Source organism: Aquarana catesbeiana, linkage group LG01, assembly GCF_042186555.1.
Source record: "Aquarana catesbeiana isolate 2022-GZ linkage group LG01, ASM4218655v1, whole genome shotgun sequence".
In the NCBI taxonomy this organism is placed as follows: domain Eukaryota; kingdom Metazoa; phylum Chordata; class Amphibia; order Anura; family Ranidae; genus Aquarana; species Aquarana catesbeiana.
This window is the reverse complement of record NC_133324.1, coordinates 932,950,808-932,977,113: the sequence shown is the minus strand read 5'-3', so window position 1 is coordinate 932,977,113 and position 26,306 is coordinate 932,950,808. Positions and strand designations below refer to the sequence as shown.

The 26,306-nt window shown below is 45.3% G+C and overlaps 1 protein-coding gene across 1 annotated transcript in view; it reads left to right on the top strand.

The window, feature by feature from the left end:
* Positions 1-24,125, top strand: part of EXOC6B (exocyst complex component 6B) — a 443,087-nt gene extending 418,962 nt beyond the window's left edge. The window contains exons 21-22 of the mRNA XM_073611059.1: positions 13,598-13,710; positions 22,127-24,125. Of these exons, the coding sequence (XP_073467160.1) occupies positions 13,598-13,710; positions 22,127-22,253 (240 nt within the window). The 3' untranslated portion in view covers positions 22,254-24,125. The remainder of the gene's footprint in view (positions 1-13,597; positions 13,711-22,126) is intronic.
* The last annotated feature ends 2,181 nt before the right edge of the window (positions 24,126-26,306 follow it).

The window sequence follows — 26,306 nt, the reverse complement described above, 5'->3', positions numbered from 1 at the left end:
TGTAGAATTGTGGGGGGCAAATGATGACAGAGACATAAGAATGAGTGGTGACACTATCTGTGGGACACAGGAGTGGGTGGGGACACTGGTCAAGACACACAGGAGTGAGAGTAGTAATTTTTTGGACACTGGCGGAAGCACAGTAAAGGAGGGCAAATGATGATGCAGACTTAGGAACAAGTGTGAGACCACTTGGGACACAGGAGTGGATGGGGACATGGGTGGAGACACACGCTTGGGAGTGTCACTGGTTGGGACTTAGAATTGAGGGCACAGAAGAAAAGTAGTGCGAGGCAAATGATGATAGGGACATAGGAACAAGTGAAGACACTAGCTGGGACACAGGAGTGGGTGGGGACACTGGTCAAGACACACAGGAGTGAGATTAGCATTAGCTGGGACATTGGTGGAAGTACAGTAGTGGAGGACAGCTGATGATGGAGACATAGGAATGGGTGTGAAATTATTTAGGGCACATGAGTGGCTGGGGACACAGGTGGAGACACAGAGTCTTGTGAGTGTCACTGGTTAGGACACAGAAGTGTAGGGGGACAGAGATGGAAGCATCATAGTGGAGGATGAATGATGATGGAGACGTAGGAATGGGTGGTGACACTAGCTTGGACACAGGAGTAGGTTGGGACACTGGTAAAAGCCCAGTAGTGGAGGGCAAATGATGATGAAGACATAGGAGTGGGTGAGGACACTAACTGAGACACACAGGAGTGGGAGTGGTATGAAGCTCATTAGTGTGGGGTAAATAATGATGGAGTCATAGGAACTGGTTGTGACACTAGCTGGGACACACGATTGGTTGGGAACTCTTGTCAATGCATACAGAAGTGGGAGTGGCACCGGAATGTGGGTGACACTGGTGTAAAGAAATAGGAATGTGACAAGTGTGGAGGAGTGAAAAGTGAGACCTGAATGATAAATGACTGTACTTCTATGTTGTATTTACAAAATATTATACAGAAAAGGAATAGTGGTGATCATTTGGTTCCTGGTGGTGGCCTCGTTGTCCCGTCCTTAGATGTTGAGGGCACAGCTCTGGGAGTTCCTCTGGTGCACAGTGTTCCAGGGGCTGTTGCTTTATCCAAGGATAGCTTTTGTGTTGCAGCATAGCCTTGTTTAGTCTGAGCATCAGTGACGCTCCCTTTCTCCAGCCTGTGTGTAGACATCCTGTCACCAATCTGTCAACAGCTCCCATCACTTTCTCCTCCATAGTGTCTGACCACAGCAATAATCTATTTCTATTCTTCCTTCATGACCTGTTGAAAGAAACGGAGAAAGCGTGTTCTGAAATGTGTTCAGTTATGACATACTACCCAGTAAACCACAAAGCGTGGCTGGTTATTCATTAAGGGGTGTCATTGAGTAGCAGGTTTGAAGCCTGTATGACACAAGCAATTTACATAATAAAACATTAGTGGAAATAAACAGGATAAAAAAATAGTTTAAAGAATCCAAAAATAAAAATCCAAACGGACAGTTTTAAGGTGCTATTTACCTAAACTACTGAAAGATAGAACTAAGTAGTTAAAGGGGAACTCTTTTGTTTTTTTGTTAAAGTGAATCTGTGCTTTGCAAATGCATGGCTGAATGGGTTTTCTTAATTGCCCCTCTTCCTGGTTGATTACGCAATACGTTTTATTTAAAGTGGAACTATAGACAAAACTTTTTTTTTTTTTTTCATTTTGGATAGCGTAAGGGGTATGGGATATGAGTACCCGAGTTGAAGTCTTTGTAGACGAAACACGTTGGGTTTGATTAGTCCTTTCCATGCCATTGCGCCTTTTTGAATTTTTTGCTTTTGTGATCACAGAGGAGATTTTTTACTTGATGCAATACATTTTGGAATCTATGTAAAGCCTTTTATTTTAAATAAACCCTTAAACCATATGGTTTTTCACTATGTGGAGGCTTTCGGTTGTTTTTTTATGGATGCTGTTAACCATAAACCTACCAAAAGGTTCTGTGGTGGAAGGAGGTTTTTTTTACCATCTGGGACATTGCCATCCTGATCCATATTCTCACATGCCGGGTCGAGATTGCCTGAGGTGGCTCAGCTGAGGAGGAGGAATTGCACAACTCGCTATCCAGAGCTTTGATATCACATGCCTAATAGGTGCTACCTTCTGGTAAGCGTAGTTAATCATCTCCCCTGGGTGGTGGATGCATACACGGCGGTGATTCTTTCAGTCCTACACTCCTGGATTCCTTCCCATCAATATATACTAATGGATTAATGTTTTAATCACCAATGGGACCTTACTACCAACGTTGATGTACAATTTGCACAGTGCACTTTAATTAGAGACACTATCAATCAGATGATGGTGTTAGAGTTTTTTGTATATGCTAATCACAATTTATTTTGTATATCAAGGTATGTTGATATGTCAATACTCAATATTTGATTCTTAGCACTGCATTGTTTTCACTTTGTTCATTCACACAATTTTTGTTAAAACTGTAGTGCTGGCTGCTATTGTTTGTGTATAGCGCAGTATTTTTATATTAATTCACTGTACACTATATTGCCAAAAGTATTGGGACACCCACCTTTATACGTGCATAAACTTTAATGGCATCCCTCGTTTGTAGAGTTCAATATTGAGTTGGCCCACCCTTTGCAGCTATAACAGCTTCAACTTTTCTGGGAAGGCTGTCCACAAGGTTTAGGAGTGTGTCTATGGCAATGATGGGGAACCTTGGCACCCCAGATGTTTTGGAACTACATTTCCCATGATGCTCAACTACACTGCAGAGTGCATGAGCATCATGGGAAATGTAGTTCCAAAACATCTGGGGTGCCAAGGTTCTCCATCACTGGTCTATGGGAATGTTTGACCATTCTTCCAGAAGCGTATTTGAGGTCAGGCACTGATGGATGAGAATGGCCTGGCTCGCAGTCTCCGCTCTAAATAATCCCAAAGGTGTTCTGTCGGTGTGAGGTCAGGACTCTGAGTAGGACAGTCAGGTTCCTCCACCCCAAACTTGCTCATCCATGTCTTTATGGACCATTCCTATTACAAGGAATCCCTTGTAAATAATAATAATAATAAACATTGTAATAGAAATAAGGGATGCCAGGTCATCTTTATGGAGAGATCTGGGGTCAAAAAGACCCCAAATCTCTTATTTACTTTTTTGAGATGGATCCATCTTAAAAAAAAAATATATATATATATATATATATATATATATATTTATCAAGGTGTTGAACCAGTCCTCCCAAGCCATAGAGGCGTTTAACCAGGATCTACTCTTTAATCGCCTGTGGGAACAGCCGGCCGCACCGTCTGATCGGCGTGGGGAGGGGGGGTGGACATCTCCTCCCACCACTTCTGAAAGCGTTCCAACCGCTCAGAGTGCTTTCATGAGAGAGCCAGCCACCGGCTGTAAAAAGAAAAGGAAGAAAAATGATACCCGATTTATGGCTGATGGTTTCAGCCATAATCCCAGGTAAACTATTTCAAAGCCGCAACGTGTATATACGTATTGCGGTCTTGAAGTGGTTAAACAATGCAAAGTGTTCTCTGAATGGTGTGCATGCCTGTTTAGTAAGGAGCAGGGCAGTCACTGGGCACAGGACGCAGAAACTAGTGAAGATCACTGGAGTAGTTGTGCCTACTAAACTGATCTCCAGCTTTCACGGGGATCCCAAAGGTATGACACATGCATACTTAAATTGGTCCAAGTTGAACTAATGTATGTAATGTATGCCAAAAAAAATCCATCTCAAAACATCAAGTTTAACCGGTTCCCGACCATTTCGCATAGATATACTGCTGCAGAATATCTCTCCTGGGCGAAACCCTGTCCGGCTACAGCTTTCCTTTTAAGAGCTGCCAGAGGGCGCGCCCCCGCCCCACGGCAGGGGGCCCAATGCACGTGGCCAGCGGGCGCGATTGCCACACGGCCACGTGTGATCGTGTGCACGAGAGTCAGCACGGTGATTTTTGTGTGTAAACACACAAATCCCTGTTCTGTCAGGGGAGAGGAGACATATTGTTTGTTCCTACTAAGTAGGAACAATGATATGTCTCCTCCCCCAGTCAGTCCTATCCCCATACAGTTAGAACACATCTAGGGAACACACATTTAACCCCTTGATCGCCCCCTAGTGTTAATCCCTTCCCTACCAGTGACATTTACACAGTAATCAGTGCATAATTATAGCATTGATCGCTGTATAAATGTCATTGATCCCAAAAATGTGTCAAGTGTCCGATCTGTCTGTCGCAATGTCGCAGTACCACTAGAAAAAAACGCAGATTACCGCCATCATTACTAGTAAAAAATGAATAATAAAAATGACATAAAAATGCCCTAAATCTTTCCCATAGTTTGTAGACGCTATAACTTTTGCACAAATCATTCAATATACACTTATTGCAATTTTTTTTTTACCAAAAATTTGTAGAATATATATCGGCTTAAACTGATGAAGAGATTTGTTTTATACATTTTTTGGGGGGGATATTTATTATAGCAAAAAGTAAATAAAAATTTTTTTTTTTTTCAAAATTGTCACTCTGTTTTTGTTTATAGTACAAAAAATAAAAACCGCAGAGGTGATCAAATACCACCAAAAGAAAGCTCTATTTGTGGGGGAAAAAAAGGACACAATGTTTGTTTGGGTGCAACATCGCATGACCGTGCAATTGTCAGTTAAAGCGACGCAGTGCCGAATTGTAAAAAAAACGTGCTCTGGTCAGGAAGGGGGGTAAAATCTTCCGGGGCTGAAGTGGTTAATGTACCCCCTAAAACCCACTTTAAATTTGCAGGACGGTTTTTGACTGTTTGCGGCAGAATGATTCGCTATTTTTGGATAACTTTTTTTTTTTTTTTTTTATTCTGTATCTATCTGAGAAAGCGCAGCGTCTGTCTTTTTTCATCCTCAGATTAATATTCCGTTTCCTCCTATGGAAATTCTCCTCGTGCCCTCTTGAAACTTCCCCCGAACGATATGTCAAATCAGCATTATGGGCCAGCTGTAGAGTGTAATCACTGGTAATGTGTTTGCGTTATGCGGAAGCCAGGCGCGCAAGTTCAGCGGCGGGTGAGCGTGTGAGTTCACGGAGAGGTGAAGACACAGGGAATGACTCAGCGCAGGATTCTCTATGTGCGCCACGAGCTATGTACACACACCCTCCTCTTACAGTTCTGTACAGGTGCACGCCGGCTCAGGAATCCGCACAGGAATTCACAAGTAGTGGCTGCTTCTCTCTGCCTGGTGTAGAGAGAGAGATCCAGACCACTCTGATCATACAATCCTAACTCCAAATAAAAATTGGGGGCGCTGTGTAAAATCCACATGAAAAAGAAGAATGCAATGATTTGCAAATCTCATAAACCCATATTTTATTCACAATAGAAAACATAACATATATGTTTAACCACCTCAATACCGGGCACTTACACCCCCTTCCTGCCCAGGCCAATTTTCAGCTCTGTCGCTGTTTAAATGACAATAGCGCGGTCATGCTACACTGTACCCAAACAGAGTTTTTATCATTTTGTTCCCACAAATAGAGCTTTTTTTTCGTGGTATTTGATCACCTCTGCGTTTTTTATTTTTTGCTAAACAAATAAAAGACCTAAAATTTTGAAAGAAAAGTTTTTCTTTTGTTTCTGTTATAAAATTTAGCAAATAAGTACGTTTTCTGCTTCACTGATGGGCACTGATAAGGCGGCACTGATGAGGTGGCACTGATGGGCACTCATGGGTGGCACTGATGGATACTTATGGGTGGCACTGATATGCGGCACTGATATGGGGCACTGATAGATGGCATTATTAGGCATCACTGATGGCACTGGCAGGCTTTTGGGGATGGGCACTGATTAGCAGCTGCCAGTCTCATTGGCATTTCCCTGGTGGTCTAGGGTGGCATACCTGGTGGTCCAGTGTGGTGGTCATCCTTGGTGGTCCTGGCGGCATCCCTGGTGGTCCAGCGTGGGCATCCAAGGGAGGGCTGCGCTTATAAACAATCAGCATATACCCCCCCTGTCAGGAGAGCAGCCGATTGGCTCTCCTCTACTCGCGTCTGTCAGACGCGAGTGAGGAAAAGCTGATCAACGGCTCTTCCTATTTACATCGTGATCAGCTGTGATTGGACACGGCTGATCATGTGGTAAAGAGCTCCCGTCAGAGGCTCTTTACCGAGATCGGTGTAACGGTGTGTCAGACTGACACACCGCACCACCGATCGCCGCGATGCGCGCCCCCACGGGCGTGGGGGAGCGGTCATTCTGGGAGGCAGTCGTTTGACAGCCGGCGGGCGGGAAGTGGTTAACCAGTTAAGGACCACGGGCAAAGTTTGCTGACTGTCTGAGTAATCATTGGCACCACATCCCTTGTTTAGATATAAAGGCACAGATCAGAGAAAATTGGATTTTTAAGGTGCTTATAACACAGCCAAAGAAGAAATTTTAATAAAGTTTTTGATATTTTTATATGATGGACATCTTAAAATTCAACATGTTACTGTCGAAAACAGATCATACAGTATATGGAAGAGAGAGGAACCCCTGGGGGTGGGATTTTTTTAGGCACTAACAGCACACAGTATAGAAAAAGTCATAATTTTATTTGATAACTATATCGAAGAATACATATAATATTAGACAATGTATGGACATGGAGACTTCAAAATTGTGCAAATTTATGATAGAGATCCTATAACCAACGCGTTTCGGAGATGAATGTAGTCTCCTTCATCAGAGGTTTAACAGGAAATATGTAATATTTTGCTGAATTGCACTTACATAAAATCATCCAAATCCATTATTAAAAGAAAGGCCCTGTCACACGGAGTCACTCTGCCATCGCATCCACATTATCCTGCTTAGAATGAAACTCAAAAAGAGGTATCTGGAACCCAAATTCGGTGTCAAAAGAAAGCGTATATGTGGACCATGCCCCAAAATCGAATAAACGAAGAGGGGACTTTTTGGTCCTGTGTTTGAGCGGATCACTGACGCTGAAGCCTATAAAACATAAATCCTGCAGTAAAGCGTATCAAAAGTTGCTGGCAACTAGGCTGAGAGGGACACGAATATCTGGAGAGGCTGGGAGAAGATCCATGCGCAAACACCTCAAAAGGTGTCAGCGTGTTGGGTCCCCTTAGAGCACCTCCAGATGTGTCTACCTGTTGGATAGGTGAGTTTGTATGTCAGCACCCCCATGTCTGAGGGCCAGAGGGGACGAATTCCCCCATTGCTTAGAGCAGCACTCCAAGCTGCTTCATTGACCATACACAGAATTTTTTCATTTAGTCTGCAGTGACTTCTCAATCCATGATAAGCTGCACAGATGGAGGAATCTCCGGCTGAGGCTATTGTATTCTGCCAGCCAGCACCAGTGGCTGTTAGAATACCTAAACCACATCCTCCTTCGCCTCCATCCCACATCCTCCTTCGCCTCCATCTCACATCTTCCTTCTCCTCCTGCAGTCCCATCTCCTCCATCCCATGTACTGCTACTTCAGTCCCATCTCCTCCATTCCACATCCTCCTCCTCCAGTCCCATCTCCTCTCCCACATCTCCCTCCTCCTGCAGTCTCATCTCCTGCATCCCATGTACTTTTACTCAAGTTCCTCCTCCTCCTCCATCCTACAATCTCCTCCTCCTGCAGTCCCATCTACCCCATCCCATGTACTCTTATTTCAGTTCCATCTTCTCCATCCCATGTCCTCCTCCAGTCCCATCTCCTCCATTGCATTCCTCCTCCAGTCCCATCTCATCCACCGCATGTCCTCCTCCTCCAGTCCCATCTCCTTCTACCACAGGAGGGGGGGAAGTGGGAAAGGAGGGGAACAGTGGGACAGGTGGGGGCCAGTGTCTTAGGAGGGGGGCAGCAGGACAGGAGGTGGGGGGCAGCAGGACAGGTGGGCGAAGTGTCATGATGGGGGGGCAGCAGGACAGGTGGGGGCAGCAGGACAGGTGGGAGGCAGTGTCGCACACACCTTGGGAAGCACCAGTCTTCCCAGCTCCCACCTGTCTAGCAGTACCAGGAGGGGTAGCTGAACCTGGGTCCCATCTCCACCAGGCCCTCCAGCGGCAGCTGCAAGACAGAGCAGGGAGGGGCCCTCCTCTCTGACCTCCTTCTCCATCGGGCCCCCCCACTGGCTCCCCTCGCACAGACTGGCGCACACTGTGGTATCTGACTGGAGCAGAGCCTGCCTGATGGTGGGCCCCAACCTGCACACACGTGGGATCCTCCCACCTCTCCACCCTCCTCTGCATCCTGGCAGCCAGTCTGCTTTGACGGCAGCTCCCATGTGTTAAAGGTGACCCGTGGTTCGTGCCTCTCGGATGCCCAGGCCCCTTACTTGTGTACCGGCTGTACCCCCCCTGATGGCGGCCCTGGTAATGGGGGAAGGGCCGAGGACTGTAACGGTGGGGGGCAGGGGCTGAGGACTGTAACGGTGGGGGGCAGGGGCTGAGGACTGTAACGGTGGGGGGCAGGGGCCGAGGACTGTAACGGTAGGGGGCAGGGGCCGAGGACTGTAACGGTGGGGGGCGGGAGCTGAGGACTGTAACGGTGGGGGGCCGAGGACTGTAACGATGGGGGGCGGGGGCCGAGGACTGTAACGGTGGGGGGCGGGGGCCGAGGACTGTAACGGGGGGGCGGGGGCCGAGGACTGTAACGGGGGCGGGGGCTGAGGGCTGGTGGCTGTAACGGGGATCGGGGGCCGAGGGCTGTAACGGGGGTCGGGGCCCGAGGGCTGTAACGGGGGTCGGGGCCCGAGGGCTGTAACGGGGGTCGGGGCCAAGGGCTGTAACAGGGGGCCGAGGGCTGTAACGGGGGGGGGGGGGGGAGAGGGGCTGAGGACTGTAATGGAGGAAGGGCTTAGGAGAGTAATCCTACAGATCAGATCTGTGCATGCCAGTTTGCACGCCCATGTTGTGTGTAGGACAGCCTATTCATTTTAATGAGCTGCCATACCTGCAAGAAACACATAGAAAGCAGTTGCTACCTTTTTTTTTTTTAAATCGTGCCACACCAATTCGCATGGTGCTACAGCACCATGTGGTTTGGCGCATGCAAAAATGTATTGTAGGTGCCAATGTGTGGGGGTGCCATCAGAAATTAATGGCACCCCCACGCAGCGTGTTTCTCTGTGGATCGGGAACGCATGTGATTTTTGTGCATGTTTCCTCGCCACAGGAGTAATATATCTATAACTCCTTAGAGCTATGGAATGTAACTGTAAAATCGCCACATAATAAACAATATAAAGAATAAACAGACGGGAAGAAGGAAGTATTTTTCCATCAGCAGTGAGTTCACGTCTCTGTACAGTAAGTAAAGAGTTCTCTCGCAGACCAGACATGATCAAAAAAATGTGTCATTTTTAGATCCAGCGCAGTCTTTACAGGCACTGCGGCCAGTCATTGCAGTCACTAAGCCGCCCCTTGGCAGATCGAGTGTCGCCACGCACAATTAAATCATCCCAATAATGATCTGCTTAAGATGAAGCGCCCTGTCCCCCTCCCTTCCTCGCACTTTGACATTTCTCTGTGTGATTGACACGAACTGACATCCGCCCAGCCAGAACTGCTATGTTAATCCCGCACTCAAATAGGATTTTGGTAAATACATTTTTCTCTGAGTGTGTGTCCTGTCACGTTTTGATGCATGGCCCTGAATCGCACAGATGGCAGGCTTAAAAGAATTGATGGTATTTGCATATTTCGTTTTGGAATCTTCCCCAGAAGGTACAGACTGAAATGTTGAAAAAATCTCCTCGGATGCCTGCACAGTTGAATTTTATTATGTTTTTTTGGTTCAAAGGTGAAAAGTTTAAGTGGAATATTCAGAAGAGGCTTCCAGCAAGGCGTTATTGCCATATGATGTCAGCTGGAGGTTACATTGTGTAACAAAATGGCTAAAAAGCACGATTTGACCCTGACATTCCAGACTATTTCATACGGGGTCTACCTCCTATGTCTTATTGTTCATTTTTATAAATGGTTTGTAAACTAACATGAATTTTCTGCTAACTTCCTTAACATGAGTAAGAAACTACAACCTCTATTGATGTCAATTAAATACAGACCAAGTATGGTGTACCATCATCCAATTAGAGAGAGAAAAGGGGACTGGGAGATCGGTCACCCCAAAAAAAAAAAGGGAACGTTTTTGAAGGACTATCTCGGTACCAACTTATACAGTGTATACTCAAGGTTTAGTAAGAAGTATGTTAATGCAAAGAATTATAAAAACAGGATATCCAAATACATCATATAAGGTGTTGGGAATACAGACTCCTATGGTCCTTCACAGCAATGCTCCTGAATGGTTGCCCACCGGAGGGATGATGACCAAAGATGGGTCAGGAAGTTTCTTCCAAATGATGTATTTTATAGGAAGAAGAAGGAATAGGCCACATAGCGTGATTCCATTTCAATATAAAGACATGGTAACAATCCATGTAAATCACCAACATTCATGTCCCCTGCTAGGGAGGATAAAGATATGGTGGATTCCCACGGATATCATTGTTCTCGACATGTTTCGCGGAATTCTACCGCTTCATCAGGAGAATATCTGTAATCAATCATTGGGATAGTAAACACAAAATATCACAATATATGAGGAGAGTTGTTGAGCAAGCGATAAGGTAGTAGTGGGGAAAAAAAAAAGAGCGATGTCACTTACCCAGGACCTAAGCCTAGCCAGAGTCAGAGCACCTTAACATGGGGCTCTATAGCTGGTTGTACACATAAGTTTTTTTTTTTAAATAGTAAAGCAAAGACTTATATGAAATGGTGAGCCGCATACCGAAGACCTTCAACTTCAGCCAAGGTTTACGGCAATGACTGCACACCGCTCACTCCCAACCACGCGTGTCTTTGGGTGGGAGTGGGTGGGGTGCTGTCATTGCAGTCAACCTTGGCTGAAGGTGAACATCTTTGGTGTGCGACCCGTTATTTGGATGGTGAATTGCAGTAGAGAGAGTGTGTGAACTCCAGGACCTTAGCACCGAGCCGATTGCATTGAAATCGAGGAGGATACAGGCTGGCCTGTGAGCGGTGAAAGGGGTTGGGTTCTTCTAACCTAAAATGGTGGTTTTAATTGAGGGCAAACAGACGGAATTGACAGTGCACCCAAAAGAACGTACTGGGAAAATCCAATTACTTTTAGACCCCATTCACACTTGTGCGACTTGTGGCTTTGGACATCAGTCGCATGACAAGTCATACCCCATGTTTTCCAGTGATTACCATTCATATATGTTTGTTTGTTATTTTTAAACAAAAAAACAAGCCTTTAGTATCACTTTAAAGTCGTTCACTTTCACTCATGTAACTTTTGAGGGCCATAGACTTCAATGTTAACTCTCAAAAGTTGCATGAAAGTCCTACCTGAATATTTTACATGCAGAAGTGGGTCCAATTTTTCAGAGGGACAAAAAAATCGCATCCAGGTCACACCCATCCAAAGTTGCATCAAAGTTGCATCCAAAGTCATAGGACCTTGGAGTCACATACGTGTTAATGAAGCCTTGATAAAACTGCTGTCACTTTATCCAATTATCTAATTTATATTTGATCTTTCCATATACTGTATTACAGCTGTCACATATCGCCTGTAAAATTAACCGTATTCTGCTGGTTCACCAATACTGGTGATTACTTGCAATTCCTGGTGGCTTGGAAATGGTTGAGATTGAATGAAATATGCCATGTGTGTGGCCAGCTTCATAGCTTTTGCACATTGCATTATTTACCATTGCCAACCACCAACACACTGCACCGCATGGGTCTCATGCCCAGTGCTACATATGTGGTGACTCTCTTGCTACAATATATTATATATTGTGGAATTGACCCGTGTTTCTGACATTCACTACTCTCCATGATAAAAACTCACCTCAGGTTTACCAATCCTCTACCATCCAAAGTCCGTCTCTTAAGTATTCTTAATGATCTTGTGCCCCTAACAAATTAATGCGTTCCATGGAATTGACAAAGCTTCCTGCACCATTATAATGTCAGAAGTGGTGTACACCACATAACGAAGGAGATAGACCTGTTATGGGTCTCTCCGTGCCACATGCGTCAGTTTCCATTCTCGGAGTGAAATGGCGCACCTGACAGAGGAAATTTGCCAGTTTTCCCGTTATAGTAAACTGACACAGATTCTCACCAGGTGCAATCTTGTTGTACCGCTTTCTACCCGTGCAGTGATTACACTACAAAAGCAGAGCCTGCAGTGTTAACAACCCTCCTCCTCCCTATCGCTGTGAGCTGAGCAGTGGTGTGATCAACGCGGTTCTCCCCAAGTGTAATGTACCGTATTTCTTGGCGTATAACACGCACTTTTTTTCCACTGAAAATAGAGGGTAAACAGTTCCTGCGTGTTATACGCCGATATAATGTTTTACCAACAGGGGGCAGCGATCAGGCTGTCCGGGAGCCACCCATTGGGGTGGGGGGGGGGTGTCAGGCCGGCCCCTCCGCCTCTCCTGGCCCTGGGACAGCGCTGCCTGCATAGTCTAAAGTTGGGAAAAAAATCACTTGCCAGCCCCTTCTCATACACCGCTCCTCCTGTGTCAGTGTCGTAAAACGAAGCTTCTAAATATCTCAATAGCTCGATTTTTTCCAGCTGCTCTCCTCCTCCCGAGTGTAGCTTTAGATTGGAGGAGAAGAACGGTCACGTGACCATCTATGTAACGTCAGAGGAGAGCAGTCATGTGACCAGATCAGTGAAAAAAAAACAGAGCTAATAAGGTACATGGAAGCTTTGTTTTACAATTTGAGTGACACAGGAGGAGCAGTGTAAAGGGTGCCGGAAGTGATTTTTTTTCTTAACTGTAGAGTATGCTGGCAGTGCTGGCCCAGGAGACTGGGGGTCTCCTGGGAGTGAAAAGGGCTGTGTACTGGAGGGAGGGCTGTGTACTGGAGGGAGGGCTGTGTACTGGAGGGAGGGGCTGTGTACTGGAGGGAGGGGCTGTGTACTGGGGAGGGGCTGTGTACTGGATGGAGGGGCTGTGTACTGGAGGGAGGGGCTGTGTACTGGAGGGAGGGGCTGTGTACTGGAGGGAGGGGCTGTGTACTGGAGGGAGGGGCTGTGTACTGGAGGGAGGGGGCTGTATACTGGATGGGGGGCTGTGTACTGTGCAGGGGAGGGGGACTGTGTACTGTAAAAAGATTTTTTTCCTTAAACCTCCCTCTTAAAATTGGGGTGCGTGTTATACGCCGATAAATACAGGTTGACAGAAACCTTCCCTAATAAATCTCATAACATCTGGACTTTGTGGATAGAGTCCCCTGCAGCACAAGCTTCAGATATACCCATCTTAAATATGGTTTACTTAGTCCTGTGAGGCTTCCTTTAAACAACTTAGTTGGCAAGTGTGCTTGTTGGTTGATTGTGTGTGTGTGTCAAATTTTCCTACACTTATTGTTCCCCTGATATCGGGTTCAGCGTGACCCTGACCAATTCTGATTTTCTTTGTAAATATATGTCTTGGCTCAGCTGAGCCCATTTGTTCTCTACATGTAACCTCTACGTAAACCGAAAAATAAACACCAACACAAATGTCTGAACGTTATGTCCTCTCTCTCTCTCCGCAGTTGCTGGATCTTTTTATCAAATGGGACTGGTCTGCTTACTTGGCTGACTACGGACAACCGAACTGTAAATACCTGCGTGTCAACCCAACCATGGCCCTTACTCTGCTGGAGAAGTAGGTTTCCTGTTTAACAATGGGCTCACTTATCAAAGCGTGTAAAATAAGAACCTATTTGACTAAAGCAGAATCACAATTTTTGCCACATTGGGGTTGATTTACTAAAACTGGAAAGTGCAAAATCTGGTGTATCTGTGCAAGGTAGCCAATAAGCGTCTTCAATTAAAACAGAAGTATGGGTATTTCTTTTTTTTTCTTTTTTTTTTTTTTTTTTTGTAGCATCAGTCTGATGCTGCATGTGTCCCCCCCGCCATTTCTAACACTGAGAACTAAACGATCAAACACTGCCGATCACTTGGTTCTCAGGGATCCCTGAGCAGAAAACTGGTGACTGTCACCGGCTCTCTGCTCTGCCCCCCACACTCACTGGAACAATGGGCTGTGGAGGGGGTGGGAGCGGCCGGCTCAGGCTCTCAGTGGGTCGCTGAGAGGCTGAGCCAGGTGACGGTCCCAGGCATGTGGGCGGATCACAACCTAATTGTGGACTGGCTCTGTGGTGTCATCCGACAGCGAGCTTCAGCTCGCTGTCTGCTGAAAAGGGGTCACAGGGGTGCAGAACGAACGGCACTCCTGTGAGCCACAGGAGAAGTACAGCCAAACGAGCTTTGTAACTCCCACCTCATCATTAAAAAAATAAATAAATAACCCTCCTCGACCATTTTTTACTTACCAGAGTTTATCTTGTGATGCCTCTTCCAGTAAGTGATCCGCTGCTACTGTCCAGGCCCACTGCACAGTCCTGTTGTAGCCCCTTGCACCATGATGGAGCTGCTCATAGTCTAAAGGCCCCTGTGAGGACCGCACTGATGGACTCTTCCGAGTAGAATCCATGTCACCATTGAATGGCGAGGCCGGCAGCAAGAGGGACCCCACCATAATACAGATCATAAGATGGAAGATCTTATAAACTTCCTGGGTATTCCCAAAATACATACTTTTTTTTATACCTTTCTCTTAAAAATCTGGCACTACATTCCTCAGCACATCTGAAATTTGGAGTTCTCTTCCCCTCAAAGCCCACCCGTTTTGTCAGAAATGCCATATGCATGTCAGAGGTCATGAAAGAGATATAGGTGAAAGAGGAGTAAGTAAAAGGGACACTTTTAGCACCCTGACCTGTACTTCTAAAAATACTAATAGTTGGTCATTCTGAATCACAGCTTCAGTACATTTTGTGAACAAGCTCAGTCTGGCTTTCTTATGCACCTGCTTGTTCTGGGTTTGCTTTTTTCAGATAAAGATCCCCACCAGTGATAGCCCACGTATTTCTGTTATAACTGATTTCCTTGAATCGCTACATACTTAATTTATTTAGATAGTTTTTTCTAGTGCAATTAAAATTGTGTACAGGGAGCACATAAAAAAGAGAACAAGAAGTTAAAAAAGACTTGTGGTGCAAATTGTAAACAACTTGCATATAAAAAGAATCAGTTGCTCTATTAGGGCCACTACTGGGCTGGTGGCTGTTCATTAATAAACCGCTAAATGAATTACTCTATGAAGCTACAATTTGCAATATGTGCAATTGACTTTATATTTTAAAAGGTAAGGTTTTGTAACTGCACCGTTTATCCCTTCTCTGCCACGTAGTATCAAATGGCCATAAATCAGACTTGGCAGACTAAAGAGCAGGGTGGATCTCTGCCTTCAGAGATGTCACAGGGACACCTGTATTCATCGTGTCCTGATACTGACCCACACGAAGGAGGATAGGCGGTGTCTAAGGGAATGTCTATAATTATTTTTTAGTGTCGCAGGTGCCATTTGTTAGAGACAGTCAGGAATGTCACTCTCATAATTCACTCCACTCTGACATTTACACACCACATTTCATTTTTACGACTTATCCCGCAGGCAGCTGCCTAAGATTGCACATTATATATTTAAGCAGGTTTATCCCCCTTTTCCCTCCATAACTTTATCCTTCATTCATCTCCCCGTCCATAACTTATTCCTCTTTTGGGTCCATTTCCTCCTGCATACTTTACCCTCTTTCACTTCCCACTTCTCCTCCTTAACTTCATCCCAATGGCCAGTGTCAGAACTGATCACATGTGCAACATCATGGCAGTTGTAGATTAAACAGAGGCCAAGATGGAAGCAGCTTCCGTGGCTGAAAACGGAAGGGGGGTTTACTTCCACTTTAACCTCATCCCTCACTCACTTCCCATTCCTCCTCCTTTACCTTATGCCTCACCTCCTGTTCCTTCTCCTGAACGTCATCCCTCTCTCACCTCCCATTCCTTCTCCTTAACTTCATCCCTCTCTCGCCTCCCGTTTCTTCTCCTCCTTGGCTTCATCCCTCTCTTTATTTTATATTTCACATTACAATTAGTCTGATTGTTGTGTTGGCTACTTACACCTGAGGTTGGCGCAGTATTACCATTTTATTTTCACTTCATCCCTCTCTTGCTTCCCATTCCTCCTCCTTAAACCCATGCCCCTCTCACCTCCCGTTCCCTCACTCACTTCCCATTCCTCCTCCTTTACCTTATCCTTCACCTCCTGTTCCTTCTTCTGAACGTCATCCCTCTCTCGCCTCCCGTTCCTCCTCCATAACCACATCCCCCTCTCGTCTTCTGTTCCTCCTCCGTCACCTCATCCCCCTCTCGTCTCCTGTGCCTCCTCCATAACTTCATCCCCCTTTCACCTTCCGTTCCTCCTCCTTAACTTCATTCCTCTCTTGCCTCCAATTCCTCCTCCTTAACCCTATGGTCCTCTCACCTCCTGTTCCTCCTCCTTAGCTTCATCCCTCACTCACCTCCCGTTCCTCCTCCTTTACCTCATCCCTCACCTCCTGTTCCTGCTCCTGAATGTCATCCCTCTCTCACCTCCCATTCCTTCTCCTTAACTTCATCCCTCTCTCACCTCCCATTTCTTCTCCACCTTGGCTTCATCCCTCTCTTTATTTTATATTTCACATTACAATTAGTCTGATTGTTGTGTTGGCTGCTTACACCTGAGGTTGGCGCAGTATTACCACTTTATTTTCACTTCATCCCTCTCTTGCTTTCCATTCCTCCTCCTTAGTTTCATCTCGCTCTTATCTCCCATTCCTCCTCCTTAAACCCATGCCCCTCTCACCTCCCGTTCCCTCACTCACTTCCCATTCCTCCTCCTTTACCTTATCCCTCACCTCCTGTTCCTTCTCCTGAACGTCATTCCTCTCTCACCTCCCGTTCCTCCTCCGTAACCACATCCCCCTCTCGTTTCCTGTTCCTCCTCTGTAACCTCATCCCCCTCTCGTCTCCTGTGCCTCCTCCATAACTTCATCCCTCTTTCACCTTCCGTTCCCCCTCCTTAACTTCATTCCTCTCTTGCCTCCAATTCTTCCTCCTTAACCCTATGCTCCTCTCACCTCCTCATTAGCTTCATCCTCCTCTCACCTCCCGTTCTTTCTCCTTAACCTCATCCCTCTCTCACCTCCCGTTCCTTAACCACATCCCTCTCTCACCTCCCGTTCCTTCTCCTTAACCCCATCCCTCTCTCACCTCTTTTTCCTTCTTCTTAACTTCATGCCTCTCTCGCCTCCCGTTCCTTCTCCTTAACTTCATCCCTCTCTTGCCTCCCATTCCTCCTCCGTGACCTCGTCCTCCTCTCACCTCCCGTTCCTCCTCCTTAACTTCATCCCTCTCTCATCTCCTGTTCCTCCTCCATAACTTTATCCTTCTCCTACCTCCTGTTCCTCCTCCATAACTTCATCCCTCTCTCACCTCCTGTTCCTCCTCCTTAACTTCATTCCCCTTTCACCTCCCATTCCTCCTTCTTAACCTCATCCCTCTAACCTCCCATTCTTTCTCCTTAACTTCATCCCTCTCTCACCTCCCTCTCGTTCCTCCTCCTTAAACTTATCCATTTCTCACCTCCCATTCCTCAACCCTCTCACCTCCCATTCCTCCTAAACTTCATCTCTCTCACCTGCTCTTTCTCCACCTTAACTTCCCCTCTCTCTCAAGTCAAGTTTCTCCTCTCTAACTTCATCTTTCTCTTACCTACCTTCCCTCTTGCACAACTTCAAACTGCTGCATAACTTTATCCTTCTCTCAGCTCCCCTTCTTCATCCTTAGTTTTATTCCTCTTTCACCTCCCTTTCTTCTCCATAACATAATTCCTCTCTCACTTTGCCTTCCTTTTCCAAAATTTCACCTTTCATAACTCCATTGCTTTCTCACTCCTCTTTTCTCTATAAAACTTCATTACTATCTTACGCACCCTTCCATCTCTATAACTTCATCCACTTTTTCTTAAACTTTCTCCACCATAACGTCAACCTGCTCCCACTTTCATAACCTCCCTTTAATACCTCCACTTCCTCCTCCTCCATCTCTAGTCCCACTAAAAGTGGAGTAAAGTTATTATTTAGAACTTTTAGAGCAATGCAGTAAAATAATGCAATAATATACACCAACCTTTCATAAGCCATCTCCTATGGGTTCATTTTTGGTAGAAATAGTTTCCGGTTGCATTACATTTTATCTCTTTTGTTATTTCATCGCTTATGTTCTGTCTTGTCATTGGCAGCGCCTGTTTATAATCTGTGGTCTGGTCAGACCTTGACCAGCTTTTGTCCATTTCATTTTCTCCCATCTATTTTGCTTTTTTTTTTTTGTTGTTCCTTCCATTCTGTTCACCTGGTAAAGAATACATCGTGTGTAAGTATGGTTGCATTCTTGCTGTTACTTTTTGTTGTGAACAAAAGCTTCAAACAGATTGTTTGTGCATGTCGTCTGGATGTTGCTTATTCTGCCTGGTTTTGAGCTATCTTGTAACTTTCTGTGTTGTGTTTACTAGTCCAGAGAGTGATTTTACTGCATATTAATATCATTTTTAAATGCCTGTCGGTGCAGTAAATTTGTTTGCTTCCTTTATCTGTGAGTTCTCTTCTTGCCTGTTTTAGTCTTTCTTGTGTTTTTGAAGCTCATCGGAAAAATAGAAGAAAGAGAGACAGAGACCAGAGGAAAGTTAGATGGAAAAATTAAGCTAGGGAAAAGGAGCTAGCCCACCTACCAAGTAAGGAGCTAGAGAATGGGTACAGAAATTTGGGGAAGAAAGGGAGGCCAGAAGGTTAGAGGCTGAAAGATGGGGAGAAGGTAAGGGCTCGGGAACACCAGGACCGTCCATCACAGGTGGCCAAAGCTGGCTGGGTAGAGGGAAGAAAAGGCATATGACAGCCATGGCTCCCAAATTTTAAGGAACTTGGCGTGAGAGTGGGTGCAGATGCTCGGCATTTGTGCATTAAGCATCAAAGCAGTCATGCGATCTTTTACCCCCTGGAAGGGGACAGATGGGTTTTTTTTTCCAGGCTTGCCGTTCAGCCATTCATTTTAATCAGATGATTGTGTTTGGCTGCTTTAGATATAGGCAGGCTGCCTTTTCCAATGGATTTTTATTAAGAAGCCAATAAAGTATTCACATTTTTGGATGGTACCAAGTATAGGGCAGCTTCTTGTTTGACAGCAACTTGTAAGGTGTGATGTTCCTCCAGCCTGAGCACCGGTAGTCCTGACATTTCAGATGGTCGAAAGGGTAAAGATACTGTACCTACAGGCATTGGATAGGAAGGCAGCCATGCACGTGTATGGTCCAGCAGTCCTAAACTTTTGTTAGTGCAAATGCATGCAATGTTTTCTATTTTCATATTTCCCAGCTGTGCCAGGTCATACCTATGGAAGGAGGGGGGAGGTAGCACTCAATAGACATCCCAGCAGCAACCTTTTGTGGGGGTTGCAGTAGCAATTTCCTCATCTAAATCCAAAAACGTAATGTATCAGAGCTTACCAGCACTTAGATGGCTGGAGTGAGCCATGGTTGCCACCCAAACTGGACATCAAACATGTCTGTCTTTGTTTCCCTCCATTATTTTGCTCAATTTGTGCCTAGCTTGAAAAATTAAAACGAATACAGCTGCCACATCCAAGGACTGGTAAGCCGCAATATATTACATTTTTGTTCTTGCGTTTTAGTTATTCCTTGGTTTTAACAGTAGAAGGTTTTTTTTTACTTTAATGCATTCTCTACATTAAGGTAAAAAAAAATAACCACCTGCATGCAAGCAGCTTGCTATGGTGGTGCTGAGCAAGGAGGAGGAGCCATGAGCGCCGGCAGGGGACCGTAGAAGAGGATCTGGGCTGCTCTGTGCTAAACCATTACATGGAGCAGGTAAGTATAACATGCTTGTTATTAAAAAAAAGAAACGTTTAGGTTTATAATCGCTTTAGGAGCAGATGGTTGGGTGCAGTTTGAGCCCATGTCTGAAATCAACCATATAGAGGATGGTCTTTTGCTAGTTGCTGCCATACAACACCCAGCAACAAAAAACATTTTGGATGAACTGGCTGTTTAAGGACGCTTGTATATTTTAGCCAAGGCATAAAGCCCAATTTCAGCTTAAAAATTAGCCCCTCCAGTATATACGTACCTTATGTATTTAAAGTCTCCTATCCAGTCACGTGACACATGGGGTCCTCTTCTTCCTGTTCTGTCCAAGCTCATAATATTCCCCCCCCCCCCCCAGGTGCCTCTTCCCCTGACTTCCCTGTCAAGAGCAATGGCACAACCATCCACCCGTCCCCCACATGTCAGGGTGCTAGGTGTTATCCTGGAATCTGAACTCTCTTTTCAGCCCCACATCCAATCACTTTCCAAGGCTTGCTGCCCCAACCTCCACAACATCTCCAAAATAGATCCCTTCCTAACCAATGAAACCGCAAAGCTCCTGATTCACTCCCTGGGTATCTCTCGCCTCGACCCGCTGCAACTCCCTCCTCATTGGCTTCCCTTTAACCACTTAATAAACGGAAGGTTTTACAACCCCTTTTAATGACCAGGCCATTTTTTGCGATACGTCACTGCGTTACTTTAACCGACAACTGTGCAGTCGTGTAACGTTGTACCCAAATAAAACTGATGTCCTTTTTTTTCCACAAATAGAGCTTTCTTTTGGTGGTATTTGATAATCTCTGCTGTTTTTATTTTTTTACGCTATAGACAATTTTTACTTTCTGCTATAAAACATACCCAATAAAAAAAAAAAAAATCTAATTTCTTCATCAATTTAGGCCAGTATGTATTCTGCTACATGTTTTTGGTAAAAAAAAATCCCACTAAGTGTATATTGATTGGTTTGTGCAAAAGTTATAATATCTACAAATTATGGGATATTTTTTTGGAATTTTGTATTTATTAATTTTTTTTACTAGTAATGGCGGCAATCAGCGATTTTTAGCGGGACTATGACATTGCGGAGGACAAATCGGACACTGACACTTTTTTGGGAACCAGTGACATTATTAACGTGATCATTGCTAAAAATATGCACTGCCACTGTACTAATGACACTGGCAGGGAAGGGGTTAACACCAGGGGCAATCAAGGGGTTAAGTGTGTTCCCCGAGAGTGCTTGCTAACTGTGTGGGGGATGGACTGACTGTGAAAACACAGAGATCCGTGTTCCTGCTTAGCATTAAGACAAGATCTCTGTGTCCTCCCCTGTCAGAACGGCAATCTTCCTTGTTTACATAAGCAGATCCCCGTTCTGCCTTTGTGGGGAACAGTCGTGGGTGGCCAGCGGACAATCGCGTCTGCCGGACCCGCTGATTGGCTCTCCCTCTGGCCAATCGTCGTGCGCGCACCCACACGGGCTAGTGCAGGAAACGACGTACAGGTACGTCGGTTGACGCAGCCGCGCCACCTTGCGGCAGGCGGTCGGCAAGTAGCTAAGTATCCCCCTTCAGTTCATTGTGAAAGCTGCTGCTAGACTCATCCACCTTACAAACCGCTCAGTGTATGCCACCCCTCTCTGACAATCCCTACACTGGCTTCCACTCACCCAACAAATTAAATTCAAAACACTTAACAACAACTTACAAAGCCATCCACAACTCTGCCCCCCAGCTACATCACTAACCTGATCTCAAAATACCAACCAAATCATCCTCTTCGTTCCTCCCAAGACCTCCTGCTCTCTAGCCACCCTCATTACCTCCTCCCATGCTCACCTCCAGGACTTCTCCCATCCTTTGAAATTCCCTTCCCCAATCTGTCCGACTATCTCCAACTCTATCCACTTTTAGGCGATCCCTAAAAAGATTGTAAGCTCTAATGGGCAGGGCCCCCCTGATCCCTCCTGTATTGAATTGAATTGTATTATAACTGTACTGTCTGCCCTCATGTTGTAAAGTGTTGCTCAAATTGTCTTCTGCAGCATATCCCCAGCCAACAATGTATCCTGTCCTTACTCTCTGACCCTCAATTCCTCTATTAGGTCGGCAGTTCCTGACAGTCCCCTGAAGCATTACATATATTGACCATTATGTGCGGCCCTGATGTCATTAGCCTCATTTGAGGCCCCCCCCCCTGTATCTCATAAGTTAACAAACCACTGGTCTAACTCCTCCTGTTCCTGTTTTCTCAGGATGAAAGACCCCAGCAGGAAGAACAACGTCTTCGCTCAGTTCCGGAGGAATGAAAAAGACAAGCAGAAGCTCATTGAAACGGTGGCCAAGCAGCTCCGAGGGCTGATCAACAGCCACCATTCCTGAAGAGAGCAGACGGTGCCGAGCACTATACACTGAACAAAACCCGGGAGTGTCCCCAACACCCCCCCCCCCCCTCCCCCAGACATCTCCTTTTAAAACATATCTCCGTTTAGGGGCAACATTTTCTATATCGCGCGCGGCACGTGACACCTCCTCCCGGGTTTTCCATACCCAATGCCATTTTATTTCTTCCAAGATTTGTACGCTGTGCCAAGATGAACAAGGGAATATAGGATTTTGGTAATGCTTCTGCCAGGTGCGGGTGGCGGTTTTCTTATTGCACTGATGTAGTCGTTATTTGTTTTTTTTTCTTTTTGTTCTTTTCTTGACCTGTTTAACGTTAGGATTACAGATTTACAAGTTTTTAGAACACTCAGTTGACATGCTTAGAAAACAGATGTATCCTTGTAAAGCAAATCCACTCCAGTGTGTACAGTGGTTTTTTTTTTTTTGTTTGTTTTAAAATAGACGCACTGACTCTACTGACCGATTGGGAAGCTTTTTTTTCCCGTTATTGTCCCCAAGTGACAGCGGGAAGGGTAGAAATTGGACTGAAGTGTTACACAGTTATGCATAGTATTGAATATGTTCTTTCTCAAAGAGGGGAAGGGTATTGTTTTCACAGAAGGTTGTAGGAAAAATGTTCCAATGCAACCTTTAGGGCTCATTTATATGTGCAGCTTTTATTGCCCAGCCTTTAAAAAGGGATATGCAGTGAATTGCTTTTCATATTGCCTTTGACAGGCACTGAAGGGGGCAGTATGTTGCCTCCTTTTTACACCTTTTTACCCGTTTAAACCCTAATGCCGCGTACACTCGGTCGGACTTCTCGTTGGAAAAAGATATGACGGCTTTTCCGACGGGATTCCGCTCAAGTTTGCCTTGCATACACACGGTCACGCAAAAGTTCGCTGAAATTACGACCGTCAAGAACGCGGTGACGTACAACACTACGACGAGCCGAGACAATGAAGTTCAATACTTCCGAGCATGCATCAAATTGTTTCCGCGCATGCGTAGGGATTTTGCGCGTCGGAACTTCCACAGACAAACGCATTTTCGGATAGGAACTTTTCCCGACCGAAAAATTGAGAGCATGCTCCCAATCTTTTGCTGGCTGGAATTCCGCCAGCAAAAGACCAGTGGAGCATACACACGGTTGCATTTTCCGACGAAAAACTCTCATCGGTCTTTTGCGGGCCGAAATTCTGATCGTGTGTACACGGCATTAGAATTCTGGCCCACTTGCTCACGGTTGCAGAGTGGGTCGTGTTTGGTGGCAGTACTGTCCGCTGAAGGCCATTTCATTTTTGCAGTGGGCTGTGGCATATGTACAGCCCTGAGTGGCTGCATTTCTGTGTTTGGGTAGGAAGTCGGGTAAACCCGCAGCTCAGTCGCCTACTTTTTCTGAACAAGCCCTTAGGCTTGTCTTCAAAGTATCTCAGCTGTTGTAGGGACACCATTCTTTTGTTGAGTTCTTAAGCCCCAAGGCCTACCTTACTTAGTTTTACCATTGTATTTAAGCAGCCTGAGTATGTGTACCTAAAGAAGAACTTCAGTCACTCCTCTGCTTACCTGTCATGCAGCATTGTCTTGGGTTCAGATACTCGCCTGCTCAGCAGATCCAGAAGAACCAGGTGGTTTCAACCTTCAAGGAGGCTCAGCTGCTATGTTCTGCAGTCCCACATGAGCCATCATAAGCCATTTCCCCTCCAACATCTCAATAACCATCATGCATTTTAATGACCTCCTTGCAGCACAGCAATTTCTTCATTTAAGATTTTCTCAGCTTCTTTGTGCGCACATTGTTTTGGTTTCTGGATTTTAGACCCAAAGTATTCTAAGCATACTAAACTGATCCTGATGATGACAAAATACCCAACCAGAGGTCACTGATTTTTGTCCTAGTTCCTGTCTGTTCTTTAATACTGTCACCTAGCTTCCTATGTGACAGGTTTTCTGTGACACAACGTGCCATAATCCTGCTGGAAGGTATGGATGAATGGCATAGATGTTATGCTGAGAATGGAAACCTAAATGTAGAATCATTAATACCAGAATACATTAGGAAGAGTTCATTTATAGCGGTTTGACTTGACATATAGAGGCTGATGACGAGTGATCCCATGTGAGAGATCAGGTCAGAAACTCCAGATTAAATTCACAGATCTTCACAACACCTTTTCCGTTAAATGGAAAATCTATGGTTTACATGCTGAGAGTGTTTAGTTTTTCTACATCAGGGAATTGCAATTAACGGACCTCCAGCTGTTGCAGAACTACAAGTCCCATGAGGCAGAGGTATGATGGGACTTGTAGTTTTGCAACAGCTGGAGGTCCGCTAATTGCATATCCCTGTTCTGCATCAATAAATCACATTTTCTCACACCTTCAATCGTTTTTGAAAGGTTACAGGTGGTTTAGTGATAGCTAGATCCATTTATTATTTTACAGTACATCCTATCAGGCCTGGCCGTTCACAGTCATACAGTCTAAGTCATTATCACATTGCCTCTCATACCTGGCCATTCACAGTCATCCAGTCTAATGCCCCGTACACACGGTCGGACTTTGTTCGGACATTCCGACAACAAAATCCTAGGATTTTTTCCAACGGATGTTGGCTCAAACTTGTTTTGCATACACACGGTCACACAAAGTTGTCGGAAAATCCGATCGTTCTAAACGCGTTGACGTAAAACACGTACGTCGGGACTATATACGGGCAGTGGCCAATAGCTTTCATCTCTTTATTTATTCTGAGCATGCGTGGCACTTTGTCCGTCGGATTTGTGTACACACGATCGGAATTTCCGACAACGGATTTTGTTGTCGGAAAATTTTATAGCCTGCTCTCAAACTTTGTGTGTCGGAAAATCCGATGGAAAATGTGTGATGGAGCCTACACACGGTCGGAATTTCCGACGACAAGGTCCTATCACACATTTTCCGTCGGAAAATCCGATCGTGTGTATGGGGCATTAGTGATTAGCACATTGCCTATCATCAAGGCAAGCAGTCACTTCCAGCACTTCAAGAGATCTTCTGTGGTAAAAAGCAGCAAGGACAACAGTATTCTTGAACTAGGCAGATGCTGCCCTCCTCAGATGGGGTAATCCGATTTATACTACAAAGATAAAACCTAATGGAAGGCGCACGCACCTAATACAATACCAAAAAACATTTATTCAGTAATAAAACCAATAAAAAGTGGGTACTCACAAAGTGGCAACTATCAATGAGCCATAAAACCAAACAATGTTGAGCAGTGCGGACACATACCTACTAGCTTGGCTCTGAGGAAGGGGGTGCTCCCCCCGAAACACGTCGGCTTTATACCCCGTCGTTTGGTTTTATGGCTCATTGATAGTTGCCACTTTGTGAGTACCCACTTTTTATGGTTTTTATTATTGAAAAAATGTTTTTTGGTAATGCACTAGGTGCGTGCGCCTTCCATATTGTTTCTACATTGCCTATAATACCTGGCCATTCACAGTCATCTAGTCAGGGTCATTAGCACATTATCTATCGGGCCTGTCCTCTCAGTCATCCAGTCTAAATCATTAGCACATTTCCTTCAGGTTGGCCATTCACAGTCACCCAGTCTAAGTCATTAGCCCATTACCTATGCAACCTGGCCCTTCAGCCAACCAGTCTAAAAATGTCCGATCGGAGCGTGTTGTCAGAAATTCCGACCGTGTGTGGGCACCATCGGTAATTTTCCATCGGATTTTCCGACACACAAAGTTGGAGAGCAGGATTTTCCGACAACTTTGTGTGACCGTGTGTATGCAAGACAAGTTTGAGCCAACATCCGTCGGAAAAAATCCTAGGATTTTGTTGTCGGAATGTCCGAACAAAGTCCGACCGTGTGTACGGGGCATCATAAGTCATTAGCACTTTGCCTATCTGACCTGGCCATTCACAATCATCCAGTCTAAGTCATTAGTACATTACCTATCAGACTTGACCATTCATAGTCATCCAGTAAATTTGAAAACCGAAAAAAAGAGAGATTTCCAATCTGGGTGTAGAACTCGAAGGCTAAATTGTCCT